The sequence below is a fragment of the Syngnathus acus genome, chromosome 12 (genome assembly GCF_901709675.1).
Source record: "Syngnathus acus chromosome 12, fSynAcu1.2, whole genome shotgun sequence".
Lineage (NCBI taxonomy): Eukaryota > Metazoa > Chordata > Actinopteri > Syngnathiformes > Syngnathidae > Syngnathus > Syngnathus acus.
The window spans coordinates 8165467-8190862 of NC_051097.1; the positions used below are offsets into that span (position 1 = coordinate 8165467).

General features: G+C 45.9%; 4 protein-coding genes across 12 annotated transcripts; 1 reads left to right on the forward strand and 3 right to left on the reverse strand.

Annotated features, from left to right (window-relative positions):
* Positions 1–209: 209 nt before the first annotated feature.
* Positions 210–6991, reverse strand: st8sia5 (ST8 alpha-N-acetyl-neuraminide alpha-2,8-sialyltransferase 5). Of its 6 annotated transcripts, none has more exons than XM_037265939.1 (9): positions 6477–6991; positions 4641–4748; positions 4269–4364; positions 2844–2936; positions 2443–2529; positions 2227–2371; positions 2045–2157; positions 1888–1980; positions 210–1821 (listed from the first exon to the last, which is right to left on the reverse strand). In XM_037265939.1, exons 1-9 carry the CDS (start codon positions 6620–6622, stop codon positions 1359–1361), a joined length of 1344 nt encoding a protein of 447 aa, XP_037121834.1. In that variant the 5' UTR covers positions 6623–6991; the 3' UTR covers positions 210–1358. The 6 variants fall into 6 exon arrangements, with proteins under 6 accessions (XP_037121834.1, XP_037121833.1, XP_037121836.1 ...); XM_037265938.1 differs by having other exon boundaries at positions 2443–2601; XM_037265941.1 differs by lacking the exon at positions 4269–4364.
* A 1669-nt stretch (positions 6992–8660) lies between these two features.
* On the reverse strand, positions 8661–9432 carry rpl28 (ribosomal protein L28). Its single transcript, XM_037266220.1, has 4 exons — positions 9291–9432; positions 9094–9217; positions 8886–9004; positions 8661–8799 (listed from the first exon to the last, which is right to left on the reverse strand). The coding sequence occupies exons 1-4, from the start codon at positions 9408–9410 to the stop codon at positions 8710–8712; spliced, it is 453 nt and encodes a 150-aa protein (XP_037122115.1). The 5' UTR covers positions 9411–9432; the 3' UTR covers positions 8661–8709.
* Positions 9433–10150: 718 nt separating this feature from the next.
* Positions 10151–12550, forward strand: LOC119131618. Of its 2 annotated transcripts, none has more exons than XM_037266219.1 (6): positions 10151–10614; positions 10680–10800; positions 10902–11002; positions 11088–11187; positions 11343–11464; positions 11681–12550. In XM_037266219.1, exons 1-6 carry the CDS (start codon positions 10524–10526, stop codon positions 11782–11784), a joined length of 639 nt encoding a protein of 212 aa, XP_037122114.1. In that variant the 5' UTR covers positions 10151–10523; the 3' UTR covers positions 11785–12550. The 2 variants fall into 2 exon arrangements, with proteins under 2 accessions (XP_037122114.1, XP_037122113.1); XM_037266218.1 differs by having other exon boundaries at positions 10153–10614; positions 10890–11002; positions 11681–12503.
* Positions 12486–24328, reverse strand: sec16a (SEC16 homolog A, endoplasmic reticulum export factor). Of its 3 annotated transcripts, XM_037266217.1 has the most exons (32): positions 24223–24328; positions 20872–23087; positions 19750–20340; positions 19520–19671; positions 19358–19440; positions 19165–19288; positions 18892–19084; positions 18608–18791; positions 18406–18548; positions 18269–18330; positions 18063–18201; positions 17735–17977; positions 17563–17660; positions 17397–17478; positions 17193–17310; positions 17009–17120; positions 16832–16937; positions 16611–16751; positions 16429–16542; positions 16142–16346; positions 15712–16079; positions 15593–15640; positions 15323–15487; positions 15094–15180; positions 14975–15031; positions 14769–14889; positions 14557–14697; positions 14408–14487; positions 14266–14337; positions 13923–13982; positions 12986–13046; positions 12486–12913 (listed from the first exon to the last, which is right to left on the reverse strand). In XM_037266217.1, the coding sequence occupies exons 2-31, from the start codon at positions 23017–23019 to the stop codon at positions 12996–12998; spliced, it is 6288 nt and encodes a 2095-aa protein (XP_037122112.1). In that variant the 5' UTR covers positions 23020–23087; positions 24223–24328; the 3' UTR covers positions 12486–12913; positions 12986–12995. The 3 variants fall into 3 exon arrangements, with proteins under 3 accessions (XP_037122112.1, XP_037122109.1, XP_037122111.1); XM_037266214.1 differs by having other exon boundaries at positions 19750–23087; XM_037266216.1 differs by lacking the exon at positions 13923–13982 and having other exon boundaries at positions 19750–23087.
* Between the last annotated feature and the right edge of the window lie 1068 nt (positions 24329–25396).

A 25396-nucleotide genomic window follows, 5' to 3' on the forward strand; every position in this document is an offset into this window, starting at 1 on the left:
AGTTTCCAAAAAATGCCCGACATATTTTGTAAAATTGTATTTAAATTTTAAATTTACTATATTTTAATTTTACATACAGTAGTAGTTTAGTTATTTTGTATTGGAACCTTAATGATAATAATAATAATAATAGAGAACAAATAATATAATAATAATAATAATAACAATAATAATGATAGTAATAATAAAAGAGAACATTACAAGAAGACAAAAATGCAAACCATTTTATTTACAAACTTAATTCCACAGAGCCAAGCACTGTTTCGTTCCCCTTTACTGATTATTAGAGTGGTCCCAGTATCGTCACTCCTGGTCTCATTTCTGACAGCCGTTAAAATAATAACATTATGTCAACACACTATAGCGGTCCGAACCGAAAGAACTACAATTCCTGCATCCACTAGTTGAACAATCTCTTGGACGAAAAAGGTTTCTGTGAGTTGAGTGTAAACTTAATTCAGTGAGCACTGAAGCAGCCACGCACAAAAGCTTTATCATGCACGACGACGAGTATGAAGTATAACACAGCGAGGAGTCTTAAAAGAGGCCGACGTGTCCTTTTGATTGCTTTGAGGGGCAAAACTTAAGGAATACAGATGTCGATTGCATATTGGATGGCGAGGATGGAATGTCATAAGGCAGCATGGCATAAAACTTGAGAGAAATACAGTAATCCCCCGCGACTCATGTTTCTTAAATTCCAGTCGAACGATTAACTCAATCTGAAATCCCCCACCATGCCACCAGATGGCACTAAATCTCTCGACAGAAAAAAAGTAGTACATTAATCTCAACAGAACCTATTCAATTTCTTTGTCATTTTAAAATTGTCAGATGAGTTTAAAATACTATTGCGGTGGAAACTCTGCATTCTTTGGAGAACAAAACAAATGGAGTCAAAAAGGATTCAAAATTGTGGAATTTTTTTTTTTAAAATACTATTGATTCATCGTTTTCTTTTTCAGTATTCTCGGCAGAATAGCAAAAGATTACTGTCAGTCAAATTAAATAAAATAAAATCCCATTGTTGCCTCTTGTTGCACATTTCCCCAAAAGGCCACTGGAAAAGGCCAATTTCAAACGTTCGCCCCGTCAACGTGGGGGGGAACAATCAAATTGATTACAAAAGTAGACAACTGGATGCTGCGTTTGGAATTGTTTTTTTTTTTTAAACCCCAGATAACATTTGGGCTTTTTCTTTTTATACACAACATGGAAGAAAGGCCCGCCGCGTTTGAACGGGTACAGCAACGAGTAGAAAAGAACCAACCTTTACAGCAGAGCCACTAGAAAACATCACAAGAACAACACTAAGAAGAAAACCACAGTGAAAAAACAAGCTTCAAATTGTCTCGCGTTCACGTGCACGGCCCGGTGTGCACGTGCACGATACCGCGGGCGTGCATGTGGATGAAGTTGAAGATCTCGTGCGGCATGGCGTGAAAGCCCGGTCGCGGCTTGACGTTGTCGTAGTAGTGGTGCGTGATGAAGATGCCCGACGGGTTCATGGGGAAGGCCCAGAAACCGTAGAGGTGCACCTCCTCGCACATCTCCAGGGCGGCGGTGACCAACATCAGCCCGCTGCTCAGCCGCTTGGCCCGCACGCCCTGCACGGCCCAGAAGCGCTGCACGTTGAGCAGGTACTGCGGGTGGAAGAAGAAGACGCCGCGTTGCGAGTCAAAGTCGTCCAGCATGTACTTGACCCGGAAGGACACGTCCGTGTTGCGCGTGTTGTAGAACGCCGGCAGGACCACCGAGGAGTTCTCGTAGTTGAGTAGGACGTTGTAAAAGGGACGCCGCCATTTCTCCAGCTTTTGAAATCTAAGAGGATAAAGGATGACGTGTTAAGGAAGAGGCACGATTTACGGGATTTGGGATTTAGCGTACCTCTCGGTGATGATGCTGGGATTCACCGTTACCAGATCTGTTTTTGTGCCGACGTCAGCAGAGTATTTCTCGCTGATGGGCGGTATGTTGCATCTAGAGCAAAAAAAAAAATTGCTCGCCAAACGGATAGATTAGATGACATTTTGTCTTTTCCTACCTGAACACAAAGTCTGCCGAGTCAATGTCCTTTCCACAGTTACTGTTCTTAATAATGCCGCCATTTCCGATCACGGCGCATTTCTTGTACTGGGATTTGGAGTACGGCATATCCTGGAAGGCCAGAATTTTTTTTTAAAAAAGTCCTGCTTCAAAACCCAAGCAGCAGGTTACACATCTCACATCTGGGAACATCTTGAAGACTTCGGTGGTGATGGGAAGAATGCCGCTGGTGTCCACCTCGTACCTCAGCTTGCTCCCGGCGGGGGTGTTCCTTTTGGTGGTGAACAGGAAGGAAGGAGCATTGCAGCAACGAGACAGCGACATTCTGGAACAAAACATAAAACGACCAAGTTCAACGGAGATTATTGAAATTGTCGTGACCACGGCGACGCTTACTTGAAGTTGCTGGTTTCCTCCTTGCTCTGCTCCCACTTACACACCTGCAGGTTACGCCATCTCTCAAACAAATCCGAAGTTTTCACCCTGGCAGACAGGCAGAGAGACTTGGAGAGTGAAGAAGGATAGCCACGACCGCGTACTTTCCGAAAATTCTTTCTACAAAGGGCGGTAAATTGAAACAAAAGAACAACACAAGGCAAACGTTATAACGGTAACCGATACGGGCCGTGAGGGTGCCGAGCAAAAAAATTAGAGCAGCAAAAAATATCAGCCATGACTCTGCCCAAAATAGATTGTCCTTGAACTGACATTTTCCTGCAAGACGAATATGAAACTTTTGGCCCGTGGCCTGTAAAATAATATAGGTATAATTGAGGTGCTCCTTTAAAGTCACTCACATTGTCAGGACTTTGACGTCCATAATCTCCTGTCTGACCTCTTTGCATGTTGTCGAGTTGTACTCAAAGTGCCCGTCGTAGTTTCCCAAATACCTGAAGGGATCATAAGTCATACACAGTCACTGGAATAAATGGCAGAGAGATCAAATATTGCTTTATGGTAAAGAGGAAGGATATTTTTCTAACTTATTGTGCCATAATAACATGATTATTTTGTTGGATTATTTTGTGATTTATATGTGTGTATTTATTTATATAAGTAGTGACTCTTAAGATATACAAGCCACCACAGTATACTCCCTGCACCGGGGTTTTTTTTTTTTTTTTTTTTTTTTGTTTTTTTATACAGTTCCCACTAAAATGCTGAAATTTAATAAATGTTCCGGCCCAAAACAAAAGAATGCAAGCACATTACTGTCTAATTTTGTCATATTTTTAGCAGCAGCAGCAATTAGATCAAGTTACATTCTCAGAATGAATCGTGATTGGCTGATGGGTGGATGACGTCACGGCAACATGTCGCATGTGGCTGTGCATCGTGGCAAAATGCGATGGGGGAGAAAAATAGACCAAAGAACATTAAGGAGTTACACAAAGAAAGGGGATGCATTGAAAAGAACAAGATGCAGGGTAGAAGATCGCACAAATCAACAGTGACGCTGGTTCGTTTACATCCACCTGATGATGCGTTCCAAGGAAAGTCAGTCTGATTGGTTTTCATCAACGTTGTGATTCAACTGTTGACTAGTATGGATGAAGCCAGAGGTCCCTGCTCCATGCAATGGATGCTGCGTGCGATGACATCACAGGGCAGCAGTGTAGACGATGAGTCAGGGACATTTGTTGATAGAAGGTATAATGCAATTTTTGGTAAATCAAGTGTCAGCAATAATTATATGGAATGGTGATTGGACTGGTGTCAGGGATTTTTATTTTTTTCATGTTCAGGACCCCTAGAACACACCAAATATTTTCTCGGATACATGCTTTTTGGGTTCTCCGCCAAACAATGGATTCATAATGATAAACAGAGATTACACGAGGGCCTCATAACAATAATAAAGGGTAGAAAAAAGAGGGTTTTAAATCCAAGAGACAATGCAGATGTGAAGAAGGGAAGGCGCTGGCGGGGAGGCGTGTACACACAATGTACACGCGGCATACACACACGTACACACACGAGAGCTGTGCAGAACACGACACAAGGCACTGAGGATGGGTGCTAGATGGGACACAATGACAGGAGGCTCCATCAAGTTCTGGAGATGGGGGGGGGCGGGGTCAGGGTCGATGTGGACATGCAAATCTGGAAGTGCAACCACCACGGGGGACAAAAGTATCTTCGCTACCCTTTAATGAAGTAAAAAAAAAAGAGCATTCTGGGCTTTCTGTGAATGTACTAGAAATGCCTTCAAACGGGCCTACCTGTGAGAGCGTTTGTTTTTCTTCTTAATATCGGCTAGGCAGGGTGTGACTATTACGGCGATCTGTGAATCTGGCTGAAAATGCTGACGGAAACATCTGTCAACATGCAGACAGGTTAGAAGTTAAACGTGTGACGGAATCCCCTCCCCCTCCGCGACCCCCCCGTCCCCGTCTTCCTGCAAACTTCATAACAGAGAATGAAAAATATTGCTATGATGTTTATCTGTGAGGAGTTCTGCTGCTGGCTCCAAGCATGCAAGGCTAAAAAAAAGTGTGTGTGTGCATGTGTGTGTGTGTGTGTGACCTCTCAATATAGCTCACACTGTGCTCTCTAGAGGTGTGGTGCATTCAGTGACGCTGGGAACAAAGTACCTTTTCCTTCCATTTCTGGCAGGCTTCAGAGATCCGTCATCCGAGAAATTAACGGGACCGCTCCAATTTCCTGTCTCGTCCCCTTTGAGTCGGCTAAACTGTTGCGCACTAGCAAGAAAATGAGTCAGTTTATTTGCGTTGACGTACTCGATGTGTTCCGAGCCGTACAGAGAACTGAAAACAACGTTCACCCGCCGCGTCAACATAGTACGCAAACACACACAAACGCACTTTACACATTCAGCTTGAGCAGCTGTTTGTCTCGAGAAAACAGTGAAAGAATGACACAAAAATCTGTTTACACTCTTCTGGGTGGAAAGGTCTTGAATATTATGAATTTTGAAGACAATACGTGACATATTGGTCACGTTTAATTAAATATTGATGAGAAACTCATTCTTGTTCTCTGCTGTTAGAACACTCAGCCTGTTTTTTTGCTATTTCAGCATCATTGTAAATCTGCAGAGCCGCTAATGCAGCTGTGTAACTCAATGATCCCATCAACGTGACATCCTCACAAATCAATCGGGCATCTCGGATGAAAAAACTTTGCGAGGTCGTTCGTTTCTGCCGACTCACCCGTAAGGGACTAGTCCGAAAAGAAAAAAAGAAAAAAGCGCCTTCCGTTTAGCTCATAGCACTTACGATCCCGTGTCTGGCCTTGAGCAACTCTAATGGGCCTTCAAAGTCAAAGAAAAATAGTCTTAATAGTACTCTAAGCCTGACACATTGATGTTATCCACAGACGCTTCCTGTGATGTCAAAGCTATCATTACTGTCATTATTAACAAGGTCTAAAAATATATATATATATATATATTACACTTGAACTTTCTTACTTTATGTTACACCGCTCAAGGTCAGGCGTCATCATAAATCCATTACCTGCTTTGACCTCTACGGTCACAAGAGGTCAGATGACATCACACGCACACACACACAGTCAAGTCATCCCACTCTGGCCTGAAAAATTTCTCTTCCCCCAAGAGTGTGTGCAGACAGACTGTAGCAAAATGGCCGCCGCTGAGCCCATTGGTTGTTGTAGTACCCCACCGCCCCATCTCCCCACCTGCCACTATTTCTTTCTTTCTCGCTTTCCAATGGGCCCAGCGCCATAATAACGTGCAGGATGCTTGAATTCATGAATCTCACCATCGGGGAGGTTTTTGGATACCATGAATTCTTGTAAAGCAGCCTGTGGGGAGCGTGGGGGGGTGGGAATGGCAGAGGGGAGGGGGGCGTGTGTGTTCTCTTATAAGAGACTGCAACGCATTATGTTTGCTTGATGTAAACATAAGAGCTGTCACTTATCTGGGATGTGGCGTTTGCTCATTTGTTTGGGGTTCTTCTCAACATCTGCTCGTCTCATAATGGAATTAGTAATATTGGGATACACAAAGAGTTTTTTTTTTTTTACAGGGAGGTGCACATGAGAAATGAACACAATAATCGACTTATCTAGCTGAAAATCATCATCACTTACGCTGAGATCTCGCCTCTGCAAGATGTACCACCAGTCGAAGAAAGGCGCAAAGTCAATAAATTATAAAAAAAAAAAAAAAAAATCAAGAGGGGGGGGACATTACCATACACGGCCGCAAAGGCAGCGTGTGTATGATATGAATGTGATGCTTGACCTGCATCAAAAGAAACCCAATGGAAATTGTTATTGTGCCACAGGGGGGGAGGAGGAAAGAGGTAAAAACGGATGGATGGTCACTATTGTTCTCTTTCGGCCATTAAAAAGCTTTTCCCCTGAAGAAGACATCCATTAAGCATTCAAGCAATGAACTGCTCAAATTGCTGCAAATGTGTCCAAGGTGAAACAACACCTACCTCTTAATGTAGTTTTTTCCATAGAGAATCTGCTGTAACAGAGTCACCAGTCCAAAGGCGCAAATAAATATGAAACAAAGGGAGCGATTGCCCAAGATGTCTTTACCCGACGACGGGTCAGTGTATCCGATCCTGCGGCGCAGCATCCGGGAATAACGGTGACACCCTGGTCGGTGTCTCTCTCCGCCGCTGCTGCATTCAGGACTTGGAGGCGCGCTCGTGTCCACTTGGCCCAAACGGACCGCGCATCGTCCATCAGCCTCCTCACAGAGATCAAATCAGGCAGATTGGATCAGATGACGAGACATCCCCGCAGGACGCGGGGAAAAGGGTGGCGCAGATGGTGCAAAAGGAGGACAAATCCAAATGCAATTAAATCATAATCACAGGAACCTTATTACGGCCGATAAAATGATGCTAAATAGATATTACGTTAAATTCTAGTATGGGAAAGAGGGTCCACACGCACACCTTGTGCGTCATCTCCAAACTGAGCATTGCCGCGTGACTGCAATCTTGAACGGATGCTTTTTTGCTGTTATTTAACCACTGGTAGCCACCAGAGGGCGCCCGTTATCCATTCATGCATGTGTTCCTTATTTTTAGCACCCTCATCGAGGTCATTATCTGGCTTCAAGGGCGAACTAAACTGGGACTCCAGGGACTGTGGGTGTGTGGAGAATCTCGGATTGTCAGGAGCTCAAAGTTGAAAAGTGGCAAACATCATACAAAGGTTGGTGGGATGGGGTCTGCACCAATGCATGAACTTGATGAAGAAGAAATAACGTTTGTTTCTAAACTGCTGAATGTAAACAAAGACAAACGAGACATTCTTTCTCACTTCCCACAGCGGCCTCGTCCACCTGCTGCTCTGCACGGGTTTCCACAAGATCTAAAACTTCTTGACGTGCATACAGATTGGTAATTTTATCATTGCTGTATGTATGATATGAAGTAAAATATGGACACAATATTCACACTTTTTACTCATTAAAATACACATGTATTTTTGTTGACAACTTGTCTTGCAAGAATTTAAACCTGCTATGTATCCTAGCTAAGAGTTAATGCTTTATTACATGAATAATCCCATGCAGGTCAAAGTCACCATAATGGTCAAGAGGACAAGACCGGGCCTGCTGTGGAGAGGGCCGGCCGAACCATGCAGGTCACGCCCGCAGAAGGTGTGTTCCAGAAGCAGGTGTGTCTCTGCGCTCACCCCTGATGGTAGAAGTATAAGATTAATATACATTTTCCAATCATAATAATGATGATGGGACACACACCCCGCTGCGACCACTCTTCCCAGAGATGCTGGATGTCTTCGTTGTGATGATCGTGGTGCTCGTGATGTGTCGGGTCTACAAAGGAGATGTGCAGAACTTTGTCAATTGTGGGCTTTGAGAAGCTCTAATTTGAATCAATTTAGCTAAAAACAAAATAACTGAGCTCCCTGCATAAAATTTAGACAAAATAAAAATACAGGTAGAGCCAATCGTTTGAAGTCATGTGATGTAAATATTGCGTAAAATACCATGTGAGATTTATCACAGTTAATTCTGTGGATTATAGGATCATAGCAATAAGTGCTGGCTGCTGGGGAGGATTAGAGATGGAGATGACATGAATAGAAAATGAAACACAGAACAGATACTTTTACCCTTGTGGGCTCCACATTTAACAAAAGTTCTTAGATTCATCTTTTAAAGGCAAATAGAAATTATTTTTAAGGGAGAAAATATTCAGAGGAGGCAGTACCGTTGGAGTGATGCCAGAGAATGTGCCGGAGCTTTGCGAGGGCTTGCGTGAGGTTCTCCAGCTGGTCGTGCAGGTGGATGTTCTCCTCAATCAGTTCGTGGATGGTGTCCTGCAGCTCAAAGGCGTCTCCCGCTAGCAGCAGCAGCGGCAAAAGGTGCACGGCCACAAGGGGAAGCGACACCAACACGGGCCTCATGGTCAGCGATACGCCGGAACGCAGCACAGAGATTTGCTGGTCGCAATTGATTTGTGCTTTGCGTTTGAACAGCCAAGGGAGGGGGGAGGCTTGACTTTCCAATGCGATAGATGGAAAGCTGCCTGCGGCACTGTTGCAAAAGTCCATCCTGATGGGATGCTGATTTTGCATACATGAAAGTTATGTTTCAACTTTTGTTAAAAACCCAACAAAAGGACATGAAACCAAAGTTTTTTGTGAAACAAATAGCTTTTATTTTGAATTATGGGGCCTGTCCATTTATGCGGTCTTGGCAGCCCTGGCGCGCTTCTTTTTGACCACCACGGGCTTCTGGCTCTTCAGAATGGCACTGGCACGACGCAGGGCGGCCTGGAGGGGATGACAACACAAGACAATAAGGCTGGGGATAATTTTATGATTTTTTTTTTTTTTTTTTTACAAAGGGCAACACTAACCATGCGCAGGTCCTTCCTGTACTTGTTCTTGTTAATGATGTTCCTCAGGCTGTTGAGAGTGGCGCGGGCATTCTTGTTGATGGTGATCTTGTTGTAAGAATTGACTGGCTTGTGCTGACCTATGAAATCACATAAACATATTTCTTAGCGTTAAGGAGAGTCCAAATGTTTAAGCAATATTACATAAATGTTTTCACAAAATTCTTACCTTTGCGCTTCTTGACCACAACGACCACTCCTTTGCCGTCAGGCGCCGGCTGCACGCCCACCGTCTTCTTGTGCACCAGCCCGTTGAATCGGAATGTGTTCCTGGATTTCAGATTGTTGGGCTCCTGCCATTGGACAACAGACTATTAGTACACGTGACCTTTCTAATATTTAAGGACATCATTTTAGATGACTCACAGTGCTGTAGGTCTGTCCATTCCTCTTGAGAAGGAAGCTGGAGCAGTTCCTGATCACCATCCATTGCAAATTGGCCGACATGATGAACCTAGACAGACCACATTGAATAAGGTTATGCATTCATTGTGTCATCGGACATCAGGCTGCTATGAACATTCAATTTAAAAATTGTTTGACAGAAATTCTAAGATTCCCAAAACTGCAATCCATATTCCAAAAATTCCATTCATTGCAAATGTGACAGGCAATGCGCGCCCCGACATTAATTATTAGGAATAAAAAAGACAATGTGTAGCGGGGACTCCCTAACTATAACCATTTGTTTTCTTAACTGAAAGGTACACATACAAATTTACTTGTAAATGGTGTGGTGGCTAATGCAAGCCCGTTTGCTAATGCTAGCCCCGTACGGCGAGGCCTCAACAACACGACACATTTCAAGCTTTATTAGGACATGGCTCCATTTTCTGTTATGTTAAGGGATAGATAACCAACCCAGTGATCGTATTTTACACAAAAGTTCCAAACAAACACTGTACAAGCAGGGATATTAAGTGTTTTATGATCGGCAGCAAGCTACAGAGGCGACCACGTTACCTTTTAGCAGAGGAAAAGGAATAGAGAAAGCGGAAACCGCTTTACCCCAACTAGAGGAAGCGATTCATCCACCCCTATCGTTTAATATTTTGAAAATAATAATTGTCGGGCGATAATTTGCATTTTTACTACTTATATTCATATAAAAACTATTAATGTGTTACTTGGATATTGTATTTGTAAAAAACATGCTAGAAATACATTTTCAGCTCTATTTTATCACCAAAGCCGCGGATGAACACATCCTCACTTCACGTGTCGCTGGCTATACGTCATCATCTTGCGCCTCTTGTTTACGAATAAGCTTGCGGTATTGAAGTTGCTTGCCTCAGAAACGGTACGAGGTGAAATAACTATACTGTTTTACGTCAAGTTGAGTAAATAAACAATTACTAATGAAATACATAATGTCGTTGGACCTCCATAAAACGAAAAATTGAGGAAATTGGAAACTCGAAAAAAAAATGGAATGAAACAAATGAATAAACCCAATATATGCTTTTCTTAACAAATGTCCACTCAGCAGACCTCAAATCTACAATTTGAGGCCAATGGACTCCACGGCTTTGTTACCTTTAGTTTTTAACTTGTTTGAGAGACATTAAGCAAAAGGCAGACTTTAGTAAATGAGGAAACATGGACAATGATGACGACTTGGAAATACTTGGCGAACAGTTATACACTCGGATTTTTCACATACACAGCGAGAACGCTGGGAAACTTACAGGTGAGGTTGACTGTGTCATCTATGTTTCCTTCAGAAATAATCATGCATATATTTTTTTGCTCCAGGTATGCTGCTGGAGCTTCCTGTACTTGTCCTGAGAAGGTTGCTGCAGGATGAGGCTATGCTCGCAACAGCCGTGGAAAAAGCAGTTAAAGCCCTGCATGTGGATATGCACCAGGAGACCAGGTAATTAATGATAACCATACGTTTAATATTTTCAAAAATTTAAATTCAATATTTTCATTGTAACCTCAATACCTTATTGACTTTTGCAGCAAAACAACAAGGAAGGAAGAAGACAACGACTCCATGTCTTCGGACTCTTTGGGCGAGCAGCTTTTTGAGCTGGTGGACATTTACAACACCGGATACTCACAGAAAATCACAGGTTAGTCATCTGTATGTTAACAATATAGAAACAAATGCACATTTTTGTCTGACTTTGGAAATGCCGTTGTGTTTAATTCCACAAGGCATGTTACTGGAACAGGACAAGGAGGCCGTGTTAAAGCTTCTCTCAGATCCCAAACAGCTGGAAGAGCAGCTGAATGCAGCGCTCAAGACCTTACAACAGTATGTCACTCATGTTTTTTAGAAAGGCTTTTTAGGAAAATATGATTGGCCAATTATAATAACAATTGAGTAGCGTATTAGAACTTTCATTTCTATATTGACTTTACGGCCATTCTGGAGCTTCCACTGTACTCACTTGAAGGGCGTGTACGCAGGCAGCGTGTCGAGGAGACAAACGTAAGCGACGCATCGGACCCCGAGGACAACGAGGGGTTGGGAGAGAAGCTCTTCTTGCAGGTGGAGGAACTGGACAAGCTTCATGCGCATGAAATCACCGGTGAGCCAACATGTCTCAAAGTAGCAAAAAAAATCTACTGATGTGACATTTTAACCTTGGACTTTTTTTTTTTTAAATCACAAATTTGGACGGGGATGTGTAGACTTTTGATGCTCTTTCACCCTGATTATAATGGTGAAATTGGATTTTTTGTTGGCGGGGGAATAAATTGGGAAATTTTATTTCTGTATTCCTGATTACTGTTTGTGTGTGCAGGCATGTTGCTGGAAATGGACGCTGATGTTCTCCGTCAGCTGCTTCGAGAGCGCACCATGCTTGAGGCTGCCGTTCACAAAGCACAAGCAGCCCTCAGCACATGATATCGTTGAAGATTTGGCGAGTAAAAGTTGAGGTGGGTGTGCTTATATTGAGTCTAATGTGGGCTGACCTTTGTTTGTGAAATTGCTGTAAAATTATCCTTCGGGTATTTGAACTTAACCAGCTAAAAGACATTGAGTGATAGAAGTACCTTGTAATGAAGGCTCCATGCAAATGACACATTTCAAAGTGCTCAAGCGCAAAAAATACCTTTATTAAGTATTTGCCTTTGATTCTTGTATTTTACACGATCCATGTGCTGAAACAAAAGGGGACCTTTTCAAATCAAGTCTACAAAACAAAAATGGAATTAAATATGAGGGGGGCTAGCGGGCCGGGGCTGATGAGTAATTCCATTAAAAATCATGTTAGTAAATTACAGTGTGTGTACTCACAAGTACAACTTGTGTCACAATGTGGATTTGTAGCAGAGATCGTTACAAACATGAATTGGTGACAATTGCTCCAAATGCTTCTCATCAAAGCAAATGACAAAAATTTATTCTCCACACATTCTCACACATACCTTTATGCCTAAAGCTCATAAATACAATCGATCTCATATACAAACATTTGGATTATTTTTTTTTTTTCCTCTATTCTCTGCACTGGGTGGTTCATGATTCCTGCTGGTCACTCATGACAAGATATTTGCACTTTAAGTCATTTGATTGACAGGAGGGCTTTTAAAATAAATATGTGGAAACATGCAGCATCCTCACATCCAGTCTAGTTCCTTTTTTTTTTTTTTTTTGACAGGGGGGGGCACACAACACAGCAGATGATGCACTAGAAGAAGACAAGTGGTTCTAATGTTTCTTGAACATCATAACAAAACCACAATATGAAATTAACAAGACAAAAAAAAAGCCACACGTTTAAGACACAAGAGGGAGAAGATACAAACACTGCATGTGCTAACAGTAAAGCTGAGAGTTTTTATTTGTACACTAAATGATGCCTGTGTAATAGTTCTGCTTTAAAATAAAAAAAAAAAAGGAAAAACACCAGGTCGTGTTTCAAAAATAGACTTTGAGGAATTAAAGAGTGGTCGGGTCGTCCGTTCGGCGCTTTAGGGCTTCCGGGTTGCACTCGTTCGTCTGTTTCCGACATGGTGGCTCATCCTGATGACTGTGGAAAGCACATGCATACAGATGATTTCTATAAAACGGCAGTGGAAAAAGACGTTTAATTCATCCTTACCTGTGCAAGGTTATAAAAAGCCACCGCCCCCAACTGGCGTATTTCCCAGGCCTGGATGACTCTGTAATGACAAACGAGAGTTACGTTGCGGCCTTAGTTGAACATCTTTGCGACCCTTACCAAAAAAAATTAAAATAAAAAACTCAGTGGCAATGTCAAATTAGAAATACACAAGCTGAGCAAATGTTGACAGTTTTTAATGCACGGAGGAGGTCAAGTTTCACTTTGTTTAGTATCCATGCAAACTAGGTGGAGGGTTAATGGAGCTGCATGCAGGCATCACAACATATTGATGACGTCTCCAGCGTGCTTCACTTCCTCACCAATTGCTACAAACTGGTCTTCACAGCTTCCCAGAAATCTGACCATGAAAAATAGTTCAAACTGATGCCTTCCCAGCATACTTCAATCACCAAACACTCTTTTCCACATAAAAGGCCCAATGAAATTTTTTAAAAGATTTTTATCTTCAATTACCACATTCAATTTAAGAGACTCAAACTCTTGTTCAACTGTCCCATTCTAAGTAATTTTTCAAACTTTTAAAATAAAAGCCTAAAATTATGAAAGGTGTTACTTGTCCTCCAATTGCTGTATTTCTTGACCAATTTGAACCATTCCAACTATGATAAAAAAAAATTCCATGACTACCCAGCATGCCTCCAACTCTCATGTAACCTAATAATCTGAATAAGTCTAAAATTAAACGTAAAAAAAAACATTTAAAAAAAAAAGTGATTAAATCAAAAGTCTACATGACCGACTTTCTCTCACAAGAAGATAACAATTGCTGGAGACCGCACTGCAGGCAGGTAAGCAGGCACATATTCCACATTAAACATTTGCTCGAACAAGTTATGGGGAACAAGCAAGGGCGAGCGGACGGGCGACGGCGGGGCAGTTGGGAACCTCGTAAAAAAAAGAATGAACAAGATACCTGGTTTAAATGCTGACTCACTTCGCGTGATAAAGAACTCATTGAGCTAGAACGTGACAGCTGAGGACAGCGGACAAACAAGAAAACAAAGCACATAGCCTTATTAATCATCTCCCATGCATCGGCGCTAATGGGTGCTGGCCAGAACTGTGGAAATGATTGGCAAAAATAAGACATGAAGAGAATTTGGATTAAAGACACGCCGAGCGAGATTATGAGGAAAGACTTTAAATGGACATGCTATTATTACGTTGTCATATGCTCGCAGTCACACACACAAACACACACTTGTTAGCTGAGCACCATCGCGGCTAGCTGGAGACGGACAAGCAATTCATCTCACCTCTCCAGATTGTGACCCGTCGAGGGCAGGAGGACCTTGCGGGACGGGCGGTAACAACGTCGGATTGAACATCTGAAAGTTGTTTTTTTTACAATTTAACGCTCCATTGACTTCATTTTTCAAAATCATTGAAAGCACCTACCTGTGGAACAGAGCTGTTTGGTGACATCTGCTGCTGATTTCCTCCTTCGCTGCCTTCTAGAGGTTGTTGATCTTTGGGAGCTACAGCAGAACAGATGTCAAGTCATAATAGCAATGTTTGTATTGTAACGAGGTTTTTGTGTCACACACCTGAACTAGGCACAAATAGGTTGGTGGGTATGGCCATCGGCGCGAGAGGTGCAAAGAGTTCCATGGGTGGGGCAGGAGCCATCCCGGCTGGTTTGGTGCCGCCACCGGGGTTCAGCACGTCCACATATCTGTTCTTTAAGCCTGAGAAGGGAGGAAGTACAAAAGTCGATTAGTTGACTGTCATCGTTCCCACCCTGACACGTTTGTCTTACCAGCTCTTCTTGAGAACATGTTGACAGGAGGACCGCTGCCCGGGGGGGCGGTGGGCCCTGGAGGAACAGGCGCGGAAGGCATCATGGGGAACCCAGAGGGAGGCGGTGCAATTGGTTTACTCTTTTTAAAAAATAAATAAATAAAAAAATTTAAATATTTATGTCAAAATGCCACACATCACAATAGATTATGATTAAAGACAGACCTCTTCCTCAGGCTCGTTCAAGTCCACCCATTTCTGCTTCTTTTCGTCCCACACGATCTGACAAAATAATGGCTGTCAAGGCCGGTCGCAAGTTTGAAATTTTGAGTTTTGCGGCTTACAGATTTGTTTTTGTCGTCCGGTAAGTGAGCCTCATTCTTGCCCTTCCTGTAAAGCCACGTCGTCAGCCAGCCCACACCACCGCCACTCTATGTGTCAATCAGACAAGACCTCTTGTGAGTCTTCAGCGACAATAAATTCAGCAAAAAAATTACTGAAACATGGAGCGATTTGCACTTTGGATATTTTTGTGTGTGAATACATGTCCTGTAGAGGTAAATCTTTTTCAACCTTTTTAGGAGAGTCCTTCTTGGCTTTCTTGGTCTCCTCTTTGCGGGGCTGCTCCGGAATAGAAGGAGGCGGCGGAGAAGCCTGCTTGACAAACGAATTGCTCCTGTCTCGCCCGCCGGAGTGAGTTGACGACTCAGAGGTGGTGCGAGAGCGCCGTCCCGAGGCCTGAAAAAAATAAAGGTAAAAGTGATCAATCAATTATTCATTCATCAATTATTTTGACATTATTATTGCTATTATTAATGAAACGATTATACATGATTAACTCACCCGGTGCACTGAAGACTGTGACGTGGTTCTCGATCTCCTACCAGGAGGCTGAGCAAAAAGTTGAGTCGTTAGTACAGTGCTGCAAGTCAAGTGTTTCAAAAGACAAAACAGTTCCCGACCAGCTGTGCCATGTGATCATAGAAGTCCATCTGTGGCGTAACGGAGCTTCTGTGCGGGGATACAGGTTGGTTGAACGGCATCTCCGGTGGTGTGCCCATGTGCCCTGGCGAAGGTGGCATGTGCGCCGGCGGCATCTGAGGTGGAAGGTGGCCCCCGTGCACCGGCGAATGGGGAACTTGTCCCGGGTACATTTCCGACTGCACGGGTGGAGGCTGGTAGTGGGGAGGAGCGTAGGCGGGATCGTGCGGAGGGTAGCCCGACATAGGAATGTGTCCGGGTGGCCCACCGGGTGGTACTGGGTAGAACTGTGGCATATCACTGTGTGGTTGAGGCGGGGCTGTTCCATCTTGGAGGATGGAGGTGGGAGCTAACGAAAAGGCGAGATTGTTGTAATTCAGGACGGGGTTACCAACAAGTTGGCACACAAACCTGGAGGCATGAGGTGGATTCCCTGTGGCGGAGCGCCGGGCAGCAATGAGCTCATCAACGGGTTGTCAGGAGCAGGGCCGTCCAACTCCATGGACATGTTGTAAGGTTCAGCTGGACCGGTCTGATCCATTTCTGAGGTGGGGCTGCTGCTGCTGGTGAATTGTGTGGGGCTGGATCTGTCAGCATTGTAGGTAATTGCCCCCGTCTAAAGAACAACATGAATGCCATTAGTTGTTTGTTCCAAGCCATGCGTCTTGTCTTGCAAAGCCTAAAAATTGTCTTCATACTTTGATCTGGCCATCCAGCTGTCTGAGCTGGATCATCCAATCAGGCTCGTTGAACAACTCCTGCTCGGGCCTTTCTTTCAGTTGAGGGTCAAAGAATCGCAGCTTTTCGGACATCTGTCAAATGACACCCATCAGTACTGCCGTCTATTCTAGCAGTAAATTGTAGTGAGAGATGAGCTCACCTGAATGACTTGGCTAACAAATACAGGGGAGTAGTAGGCTGGCTGCAGGAGGACAGTCCGAGAGATGACTTCACAGTAGTGGAACGCTTGCGCGCTCAAGCCCGCTTCAGCCAAGCGGCATGCATAGATCAACTTGAAGACCTGGCGAGACACATTCAAAGTCTTGACACCACATGGCGGCGGTTTTTGTTAACATTGTGAAGATCCTTTGAAGACAATACCTGGAAATTGGGTAGGGAACAAGGCTGGGAGCCCAAAGACTGCGCATACTCGTAGGCTTCCGTCCTCTGTATTGCTTCGTTGGTCGCAAAGTGGTAGAAAGATAAACTGAAGTGGAGAGACAAAAATGAAGTTCAAATGTTATTTGTCCACGGAGCAATTGAAAGACGAGATGCCACCTGTGATTGGAGCCAATCAGAACCATCTTGGTGCTCTTCTTGGTGTAAACACCCAGATCGACTTGAGCCATTAGGTAGCAGAAATGTGCCGCGTCAATCAGCCCCTTTGAAGCTAGCAAACACACGGACATCTATTTTATTGCCGTGCTCACGTTTACATGTTTCCGTCCTCGTTCCAGCCTACCGAGAGTGTCTCCCATGGTGGTGATTGTGCGAGAGTCCAGGTCCAAAGTGTGCGTGAGGTTAGACAATATCATGGCCAGGTGAGGGCGCCAGTCACCCCACTTTTCCTCTCCGCAGCACTACATCAGCGCAGGAAAAAATGTAAACGCTGCATATTACAATTGGACATCCTTTTAATTTATTCTACGTCCAGTTAAATACTTACGGTAGCTGAAGCGGGCATCCTACCCGACATGAGTTGGTACACCGTCTGGAGAGGGTCATTGATAGGCAAGCTGTTGGCAAACCTGTCAAGCGGATGAGGAATTGTAACTGAGGATAAGCTTTAAAATATATTTTTGGTCATCTCCAAAAAATAAGTTGATCGTCACCTTGTCATGACACGTGCATGCGTCCTGTTATCCATCTTACTGGCCAGCAGGAGAGCGTGGCCCCACAGACCACCTTTCATGGCTGCTTCAAGCGCATCCTGTTAAGTAGCAGAAAAAGAAGCCCGTTTCCAAATTGGCACAAAACAAACAACATCAAGACGTGAGTTCTTACCTTCTTGCGACCGAAGAGCAGAAGCTCCCTGAAGCGTTCCGTTTCTTTGCCGACGTTTTCCGGGACCGTCATGAAGGTGTCGGACAGGAGGGAGAGCGGTCCGGCTCCTGGCTCCTCCTCCGCTCTGGCCAGCGGCTCGTTGTTGAAATCAATCAGGTTTGCTTCGTTTGGACTCTTGCCCGGAAGCCACACGGAACGATGCTCCTTCAGCAACAAGTCGGCGATGTCGGTGCCTACCACAGTCTTGAGGAAAAAAAAAATTGTTTTAATTTTTAACTCCAGTAAACGGCAAATGTTGACTGCGCAACGAATGCTACGACAATCTTACCCCGTTCTGTCTACACAGCAGCACAATGAAGTCCCAAAGCAGGTGGGCGGAGTCTCGGTCTAAGAGGTTGTTGTCATGGGAACATGCCAGCGCCTTGTTCTGGGAGAACTTTATCACATCCACCTTGTGGGTTTCCTCCCTGAAGCGGATGAGGTCAAACGTGAGGAGAAGGGGACCCAAAAAAAAAAAATGACCAAAAGACTTACTTCACAAGTGGTCCAGGGAAACCTCGTAGTTCTTCCTGATCCGATGTGTTCTGCAACATTGTCTGAAAAGTCCAAATTAACCAAATGTCAATAACGTACTAGATGAAAACAACACATAACATTAATTGAAAAAGTACCTCCAAGTTGTGAAGATCAACCAGAGCAGGCTGCCCCGCCGAGGGAAGATTGGGCAGAACTTGGACGAGATGACCACCGGGCCCAAAGCGGGCACAACGGTGGGGCATAGTGAACTTCTCCGGGGTGGCCGGACGAGGGGGCGCTACAGGACAAATGTTGTGAGCACGTAGTTGCTATCATTAACCAAAAAGGCAAACTTACGCTGTTCGGGGGCGATCCAGGTGCTGTCTGCCGTGTACTCAGAGGGGTAGAGGTACTGGTCATAATTCTGGGAAGCATCAGTCTGGTTTGGGTACTGTCCATAAGAGTAGTCCACAGCTAGTGTGGACGATGTGGCATCATAAGCGGCCGACACCAAGTCTGGCTGACTCCTGTACGCTTGGCTCTAAAAAATGTAGGGGGAGGACACGCAATACTTTGTTTTCATTCTCCTGCAAATTGACAAAAGTAATAATCGTAATAACCGAATATTTCTCCAGACGTACCTGTTGGGACCTGGAGCTGAAGCTGCTGCGTCTGCTGTGAGAGCTGTGCACGCTGTGAGCAGACTGCTCGCTGTGGACGCTGCGTCGGTCAAAGTCGTCGTTGTATGCTTCGCCGCTGCGTCGCCGGTAGTCGTCGTCGAAGCTGCTGTCGTAACCGGGGTAGTAGCGCCACTGGTCATCGGAGCCTTCTTTCCTGTGAGAGGTGCAGGTATGTTATTTTCTTTCTATCAGTACAATCACAGCAAAGTTTCTGCAGGTTTCGCTCAATATTACCTGGGCGGATACATTTGTTGGTTGTAGTAGTTGTCTCTGCTTCTGTACGCATCATCATAAGTGGACCAATAGGCTTGATCATAGTATCCTCTGTATCGGGGGTCATACTGTCCATAGTTATATCCTATATGGAAGAAAAAAGATTTCTTACATAGATACGTTTTTCAATCAAATTCAGACAAAAGTCTCATACCTGCATAATCATAGTGCTTGCCGTAATAATATTCATCATAGGCACTTCGGTTCGCTCGGTGGTAGTCCTCAGTATAGCCTTGCCTGAGGGAGAAAGACGCCAAATATATTCAAGACAATATTCCGCACAAATGAAAAGACCACATGGGAGCGTTGCACTGACCTGGATGGAGGCCGGTCGGAATACTGACTGGTCCTGGAGCTGGGTCGCTCCGGCTGAGGCTCTCGGTACTGATAGTGTGGGTCGCGGTAAGCTGGGTTGGCGCCGTCGTACCTGCCGTACCAAGGATCTCCTCTGCTTCTATATGCTCCCTCCTGAGAAGGAAAACAGCTTTTAGCTTTTTAAAATGATCGATGACTCAAAAGCGAGTAATAGATCTTTCTTAGCCGTACCGGATAATACTGCTGAGCTCTAGGATCCCCAGCCGGGTATGGACCAGGAGGATACGGCGCTCGGCCGTCTGGGTATTCTCCATAGTTTCCATAATAACCGCCATACATCGGCCCCGGGCCGGGAGGAGGAGGAGGTCCGTAGCCCTGCTGGCTGCCGGCGGAAGAGGGCGGTCGCGGTGGCTCTGCGGGAGCTTGATGGGAAGGAGGCGCCTGAGGAACGCTGGCAGGAACAGGAGCTGGATACTGGCCAGGGGAAGGCTGTACCCCCCTTGCGGGTAAAGCGACATCACCTTGCACCTGTGCTGCGGCATTTGCCTCAGGGATCCTTGCAGGTTCTGGCTGCTGAGTGTTTGCGCCTGCTACGGAGGAAGTAGGCGCGGCCATTGTGTTTGACGAGGGGGCCGCCGTGACAGGAGGAGCGGATGGTAACGGAGCAGACGGGGCCAATGGGGCGGATGGTGATGACGCTGGCAGAAGCGGTGGAGCGGATGATAAAGAAGGTACCGTGACCTGTGGCGGAGCTGAAGGGGCTGAAGTCGGAACAGGAGCGCTCCTGTCCCCTCTTAGCCCTTGCTGTGCATCTTTGGTGACCTGCATGTAAAATCCATTACTAGACTGCGACGACTCGTGCAAAGCAGAAGGATGGCCCGATGCTTGATTTTGGCTCTGTGATTGGTGCATAGAAAAATCAAGGAGTTCATAATTTGAGGGCTGATTGCGATTGGTGACAGAAGGAGCGGCGAGAGAAGTCAGAGGATTAACCGGGAGAGCAAAGTTAGGGTCTCCACTCAACGATTGGCCACGAGCAAAAGAGGGGTGGACCGCATGGGTCTGTGCCGAAGCCACTCCAGAATTTGCCGCTTCGGCACTTTCTCGAGTCAGATTGAGCGGGACTGGGTTTGAGGTAAGAGTAGGTGGGCTAAGTGGATTCTGATTGGGGGAAAGAACGGGTGCACGGGATGTCCCGGCACTAACTGTTGCTTGAGCAGCAAAGGTACTGGGGGGAATCACGCAGTTGGACACAGGTGGTGCGATCAGAACAGGCTGCTGGAGCGATTCAGACACGAGAAGAGACGCGTAGCCCAGGTGGCCCTGCGAGTCCGCGGTGTCTAACTCACTCACCTTCGGTGGGTTCTCTAGGTTCTCTGAAATGTGTTGTGGGATTCTCTGAGGAGGATGAAGGTCCAGCGGACCATCCTCTGGAGGCTGTATGACATCTGCACTCGGCTCTCTTAACGGAGCCAGAACAGTCGGGGCAGCGGGCGCCAATAAAATGCTAGCGGCTAAACTGGAAGGATCACCCTGGGCCCATAAAGTGGTGGCAGGACTCTCGCAGGGCCGATTGGCGCCAAAGGCACGCGATGACGGGCGGGAGTGAGATTGAACCACCGGGTTCGGCAGGTGAGGCACACCAACAGGCAGAGGGTGACCTGGCCCGTAAATATTTTCCATATTATCTGGTGGTTGCTCCAGATTGCCCGACGTGGGATCCCTGCCACCTTCCGCTACCATTTTTGCTCTGTCGACCTCGGCGGGGCGCACCTCGACCCCGTGAGAGCGGACGGGCTCAAACGAGCTGTTAGCACTGGCCTGGAAGATACCCGTAGGTTTCGGGGGGCTCGGCGTAGCGGGCCACGTTTGCTCCGAGGTGCTGGGCTGCGCGGCCACGTCTCCAGGTGGATAAGAGTCGATCTGTTCAAAGTAGCCACCGGCAGCAGCGGCGGGAGGCAAGTTAGCATCCTCGGTGAGGCGCGGGCTTTCCTGCTGAATGAAGGTGCCGACTACGCCGTGGTGTCGACGGCCGGCGCTCCCGCTACCGTGACTCATGCTACTGTAGTTTGACGATGCGCTCGCAGATCTCATTGGTCTGGGAATAGAATCCGGAGTCTCCAGGTTGGGGCCGGTTTCGTAGGTGTCCACTCCAGAAGGACTGCCGTGAATTTCACTGGGCAACACCTCCTGGTTGGGGACGCACTCCAAGTTCTCAACATGGTCATACTGGGTTTCAGGTGGGTTTGAACTCCTTCCTTGTAATGTGGCGATTCCGTCGTTCATGTATGGTATGTGTGAATGGTCCTGAAAACGAGCTCCTTGGTTGTCAAAAGGAACATTCACCGGAGCACTGTGGCCCGGTGGGGCACCTTGCGGATGACTCAGAGGCTGCGAGGATTCAGGAATCCCGTTTAAGACCTTTTTTCGCTCTCCTGCTAAAGTTTCCTCATTTTCTACATCATCGTTGAAGAACATGGAGAGTGTACCAGTATCTTGAGCGTACGGAACCGTCGCAGAGGCCGTGTCATGCTGGGGACCCGCGTTAGGTGCATGATGAGATCCAGAATCAGGCTGAGGATGCGGGTGTGTTGGGCCGGTCCCCATTTGGTGGTAGGCTGGGTCCTGTGGCGCTTGACTCAACCACACGTCTTGCGGGGCAGAGGTCTGCATGAAGTAGCTCTGGTGTTGGAAATGAGAGTTTTGCTGCTGGGTCGTATTTGGTCCAGCCCAATGTGAGCTGGAGGAATTGCCGGGGTTCTGCTGTGGGAGGGGCGGCGGCATCTGGGGATGCCCAAATTGTGTCGGAGGCGTGGGGGCGTTGGAGGGGTACATCTGGGCCTGCGGCTGTGTATTGAAAGGCTGTTGTGGAGGGTCACTGGTAGGCTGAAAATAGTTCTGAACGGATGGAGGGCGACTTCCGTGATCGGAGGCCCTTTGAGAGGAGGCGGCAGCGGGAGGCACTGGCTGGAAAGGGACAGGCTGAGGAGAAGACTGTGCGTGGAATTCCTGATTAAATGTCTGATTTGGTACCGGGGCTGACGGCACACATGGCGGTTCTGCGGCCAACGGCTGCTCTCTCGAGTTCAAGTAATCTTGTTCGGAATGCAACGGCGCGTATCCCGTACGGACATCGGCTGAACTGTGAGGGCTGAACATGGGCACCGCTGGCAGAGAGGACGGCAGGTGGCCAGCTGGAGCGGCTGGGACACCCTCCATTGTCTGTGGTTGCGGGGCCAGACTTGGGCCTGCTAGGGTGTAGGTGGAATCGGGTGGGGCTTGTGTTAGCAGAGAGTTGCTATGGGGTACCGGGGCACCCATCGGCGGTGGGGCTCGGACAAAAGCAAACGGGTCTGTCATGGGTTGAGTAGAGGGCGGCATTGAAGCATTTGCTGCCGCAGCTGGATGCTTGAGAGGCCTGGTCCTGCGGAACATATTCGGCCCGGAAGGAGGAGGCGGCCCGCTGGCTCCCGGGGGTCCAGTCCGAGGGGGGGGCTGCATGGCAGCAAGAAGCGTGATGATCAAGTTGATCAAGAAGATCTCACAGAAGAAGTTGAAATCAGTCGTAGCTGGATGGAGAAAGAACAGATGGTTAATAAAAGGCGAGTGGACATTTACCACACCTATGTTTGTGAAGTAGGCAGTCTGCGATGTCGTTAAACCAAACTGTCCAACGTGGCACCAGTACACCATCGTAGACTGGTCATCAGCCAATCATACATCACTTAAAGACAAACTTATGGACAACGTATTGTCTTCAAGGAACCCAACATGCATGTTTTGGGTTCCGAGGCCTTCCTGAGTGAAATTTCTCCTCATGCATCCGTGAGTGTTCAATGACACCCTTCCACATTCCAAGAAAACATTGACTGGCGACCAATCAAGCGTGATTTTGCCTCACCACAGGTCTGCTTCACTTCAACAATTGTATATGAGCATTAGTGTAACTGTTAGTGTGAATCTGTATGTGCCCTGGGGACCAGTCCAGGGTGGAGCTAGCTTCTTGCTGCAAGTCAGCTGGGACATGCATAAGCAATCGAACGACTCGAATGAAGAGAATGCATGAAATGGGGTTCAGTGACTAATTTGAGTGGATCGCATTGTTTTCCTTAAAAATGCACACACACAAAAAACATAGTTAGCCTCCCAAGAAACACAATACTGACACATTACGATCCGCCACTTGTTGAAAATGCAACCAGTGAAATATTCCTCCATGCATACATTATTAATCAACAAAACATCAGCTTCTCGAAAGGTCTTCTTGTTGTTTTTGATCGCCAGCGAACGTGGTTGCTCCACAGCTTAAACCCCCTCAACACGTCCTTAACACCCTAACTAGCAAAACACGGCGCTCCAAAGTCGCCGAAAGATGCCCGAATTCTGGCCTCGCGAACGATCCGTATCGAAATTTCCGTCATTGCAAATTCCCAACCGACGAGGGCACTCCGGTGATTTGTCACGTATCGCTTGTCACCGGGCGATTGCACTCTTAAACCAAGGTCCACTGCTCCCAGTCTGCTAACGTTAGCTTGTTAGCATTGCCGCTAGCTCGCCTATGCTAACCAAAGGGAGGAGGGGGCACTTAAGCTTTCCGCGTAAAATCGAGGGATGTAACTCAGAAATGATCGGCGGTGTTGTTGTTTGTACGTGTATGGGATACGACCGCCGGACGGTATAAAAAGGGAAAAGGTAAAGTCTTACAAATGCGCAGGACAGCGAGTTTGACACACCGCCACCATCTTCAATGGCCACATCCTACTAGGCTACGTGTACAAGCGGCGTCACCGGCCAAACAACATCTACTTCCTCACAGTGAGCGGAGGGCAACTTATTCTTTTAAAGGGGACATAACTGTGTTATGAATGAGATGAACTGGTCTACTTCAGTGCTTCTCAAAGTAAGTATCGTCTGAAACGGTCTGAAAGTTTCATTCTTAACATTAGTGTATTTGGTAAAGCCACTGTAACACGCAGAGTTTGTACATGAATTTAATTTGTGACAGTTGTAATGTGGGTATCTAACCACTAGAGGGCGATGATAGCGTTTACAATTTTAAGGGGCATTTTAATGGAAACTCCATCAAGCACAAAACGATTAAACACCCTTGCCATTACTAATGCATCGTCTAATGTTCCAATCTACCACTTATATTTCATCATTAATCTGCCTCTTTTTTATTTTTTCCATCAGGATTAATTTTTGTTTCAAATGTCATTCAATCTGACAATGTTTAGACTAAATAAACAATTTACCTCTCTAACTGTAACCAATGTGAACTTAAGGGATCTATCTACTAAGTGCCAAACAAGATTTTTTTTTTTTAAATCCCAATAGTCTTCCAAATGCTTTTATTTGGCATTCTTCAAGAAGGCCTCCCGACTATCAGTTAGATCTCTCCTGCCATGTTATAATGATACAGAGTCGCTGAACAATGCCAGCGGAGTGAGTTCTCAGCTTCGGCAGGTGTATGATGGTCGAGATAGAGCGAGTCACTTATGTTCAAGGGGGCGATAAGACTTTACTGTAGTTACCGGATGCACACTTAAAGCTATCAGGGCTCATCCTATCAGTGCATCACAAAGGACAGCAGTCCACTATGGATGCCTAAACATAGCTACGGTACACCCGGGGTGAAATTTCAGAATGAACAAAAACCTTTAAAGTTGAACTTAACTCATTCATTGTCAGTGATTTTTAAAGCAGAGATCACCTTACTGTCATTTTGACTGATCTTTCAAAACGTTTTGTGTTCTTTCACTAACAAGAGTTTTAATTTTACAGTGAGGAATGATTCTTGATGGCACTTTTTTTTTTTCCCTTTGCAAGTTAAAGCTATTCTGGAGGCAACATTCCGGCTCATCCTTATTTTGTGGAC

Bases quoted from the DNA above. Each gene is read 5' to 3' on its own strand.
- st8sia5 (XM_037265938.1), bottom strand. From the start codon at position 6,622: ATGCTGCGCCGCAGGATCGGATACACTGACCCGTCGTCGGGTAAAGAC. The intron at 4,749-6,476 runs GTAGGTGTTGTT...TTTTCTTGCTAG, and splicing joins GGAAAAAACTACATTAAGAG to TGCGCAACAGTTTAGCCGAC. The intron at 1,981-2,044 runs GTAGGAAAAGAC...TTTTTGCTCTAG, and splicing joins TCGGCAGACTTTGTGTTCAG to ATGCAACATACCGCCCATCA.
- rpl28 (XM_037266220.1), bottom strand. From the start codon at position 9,410: ATGCATAACCTTATTCAATGTGGTCTGTCTAGGTTCATCATGTCGGCC. The intron at 9,218-9,290 runs GTGAGTCATCTA...GTCCAATGGCAG, and splicing joins ATGGACAGACCTACAGCACT to GAGCCCAACAATCTGAAATC. The intron at 8,800-8,885 runs GTTAGTGTTGCC...CATCCCCTCCAG, and splicing joins ACAGGAAGGACCTGCGCATG to GCCGCCCTGCGTCGTGCCAG.
- LOC119131618 (XM_037266218.1), top strand. From the start codon at position 10,524: ATGGACAATGATGACGACTTGGAAATACTTGGCGAACAGTTATACACT. The intron at 11,003-11,087 runs GTTAGTCATCTG...TAATTCCACAAG, and splicing joins ATACTCACAGAAAATCACAG to GCATGTTACTGGAACAGGAC. The intron at 11,188-11,342 runs GTATGTCACTCA...GCGTGTACGCAG, and splicing joins GCGCTCAAGACCTTACAACA to GCAGCGTGTCGAGGAGACAA.
- sec16a (XM_037266214.1), bottom strand. From the start codon at position 23,019: ATGCAGCCCCCCCCTCGGACTGGACCCCCGGGAGCCAGCGGGCCGCCT. The intron at 16,543-16,610 runs GTGAGCTCATCT...GTCATTTGACAG, and splicing joins TTGTTAGCCAAGTCATTCAG to ATGTCCGAAAAGCTGCGATT. The intron at 14,488-14,556 runs GTGTGTGACACA...GTTCTGCTGTAG, and splicing joins CCTATTTGTGCCTAGTTCAG to CTCCCAAAGATCAACAACCT.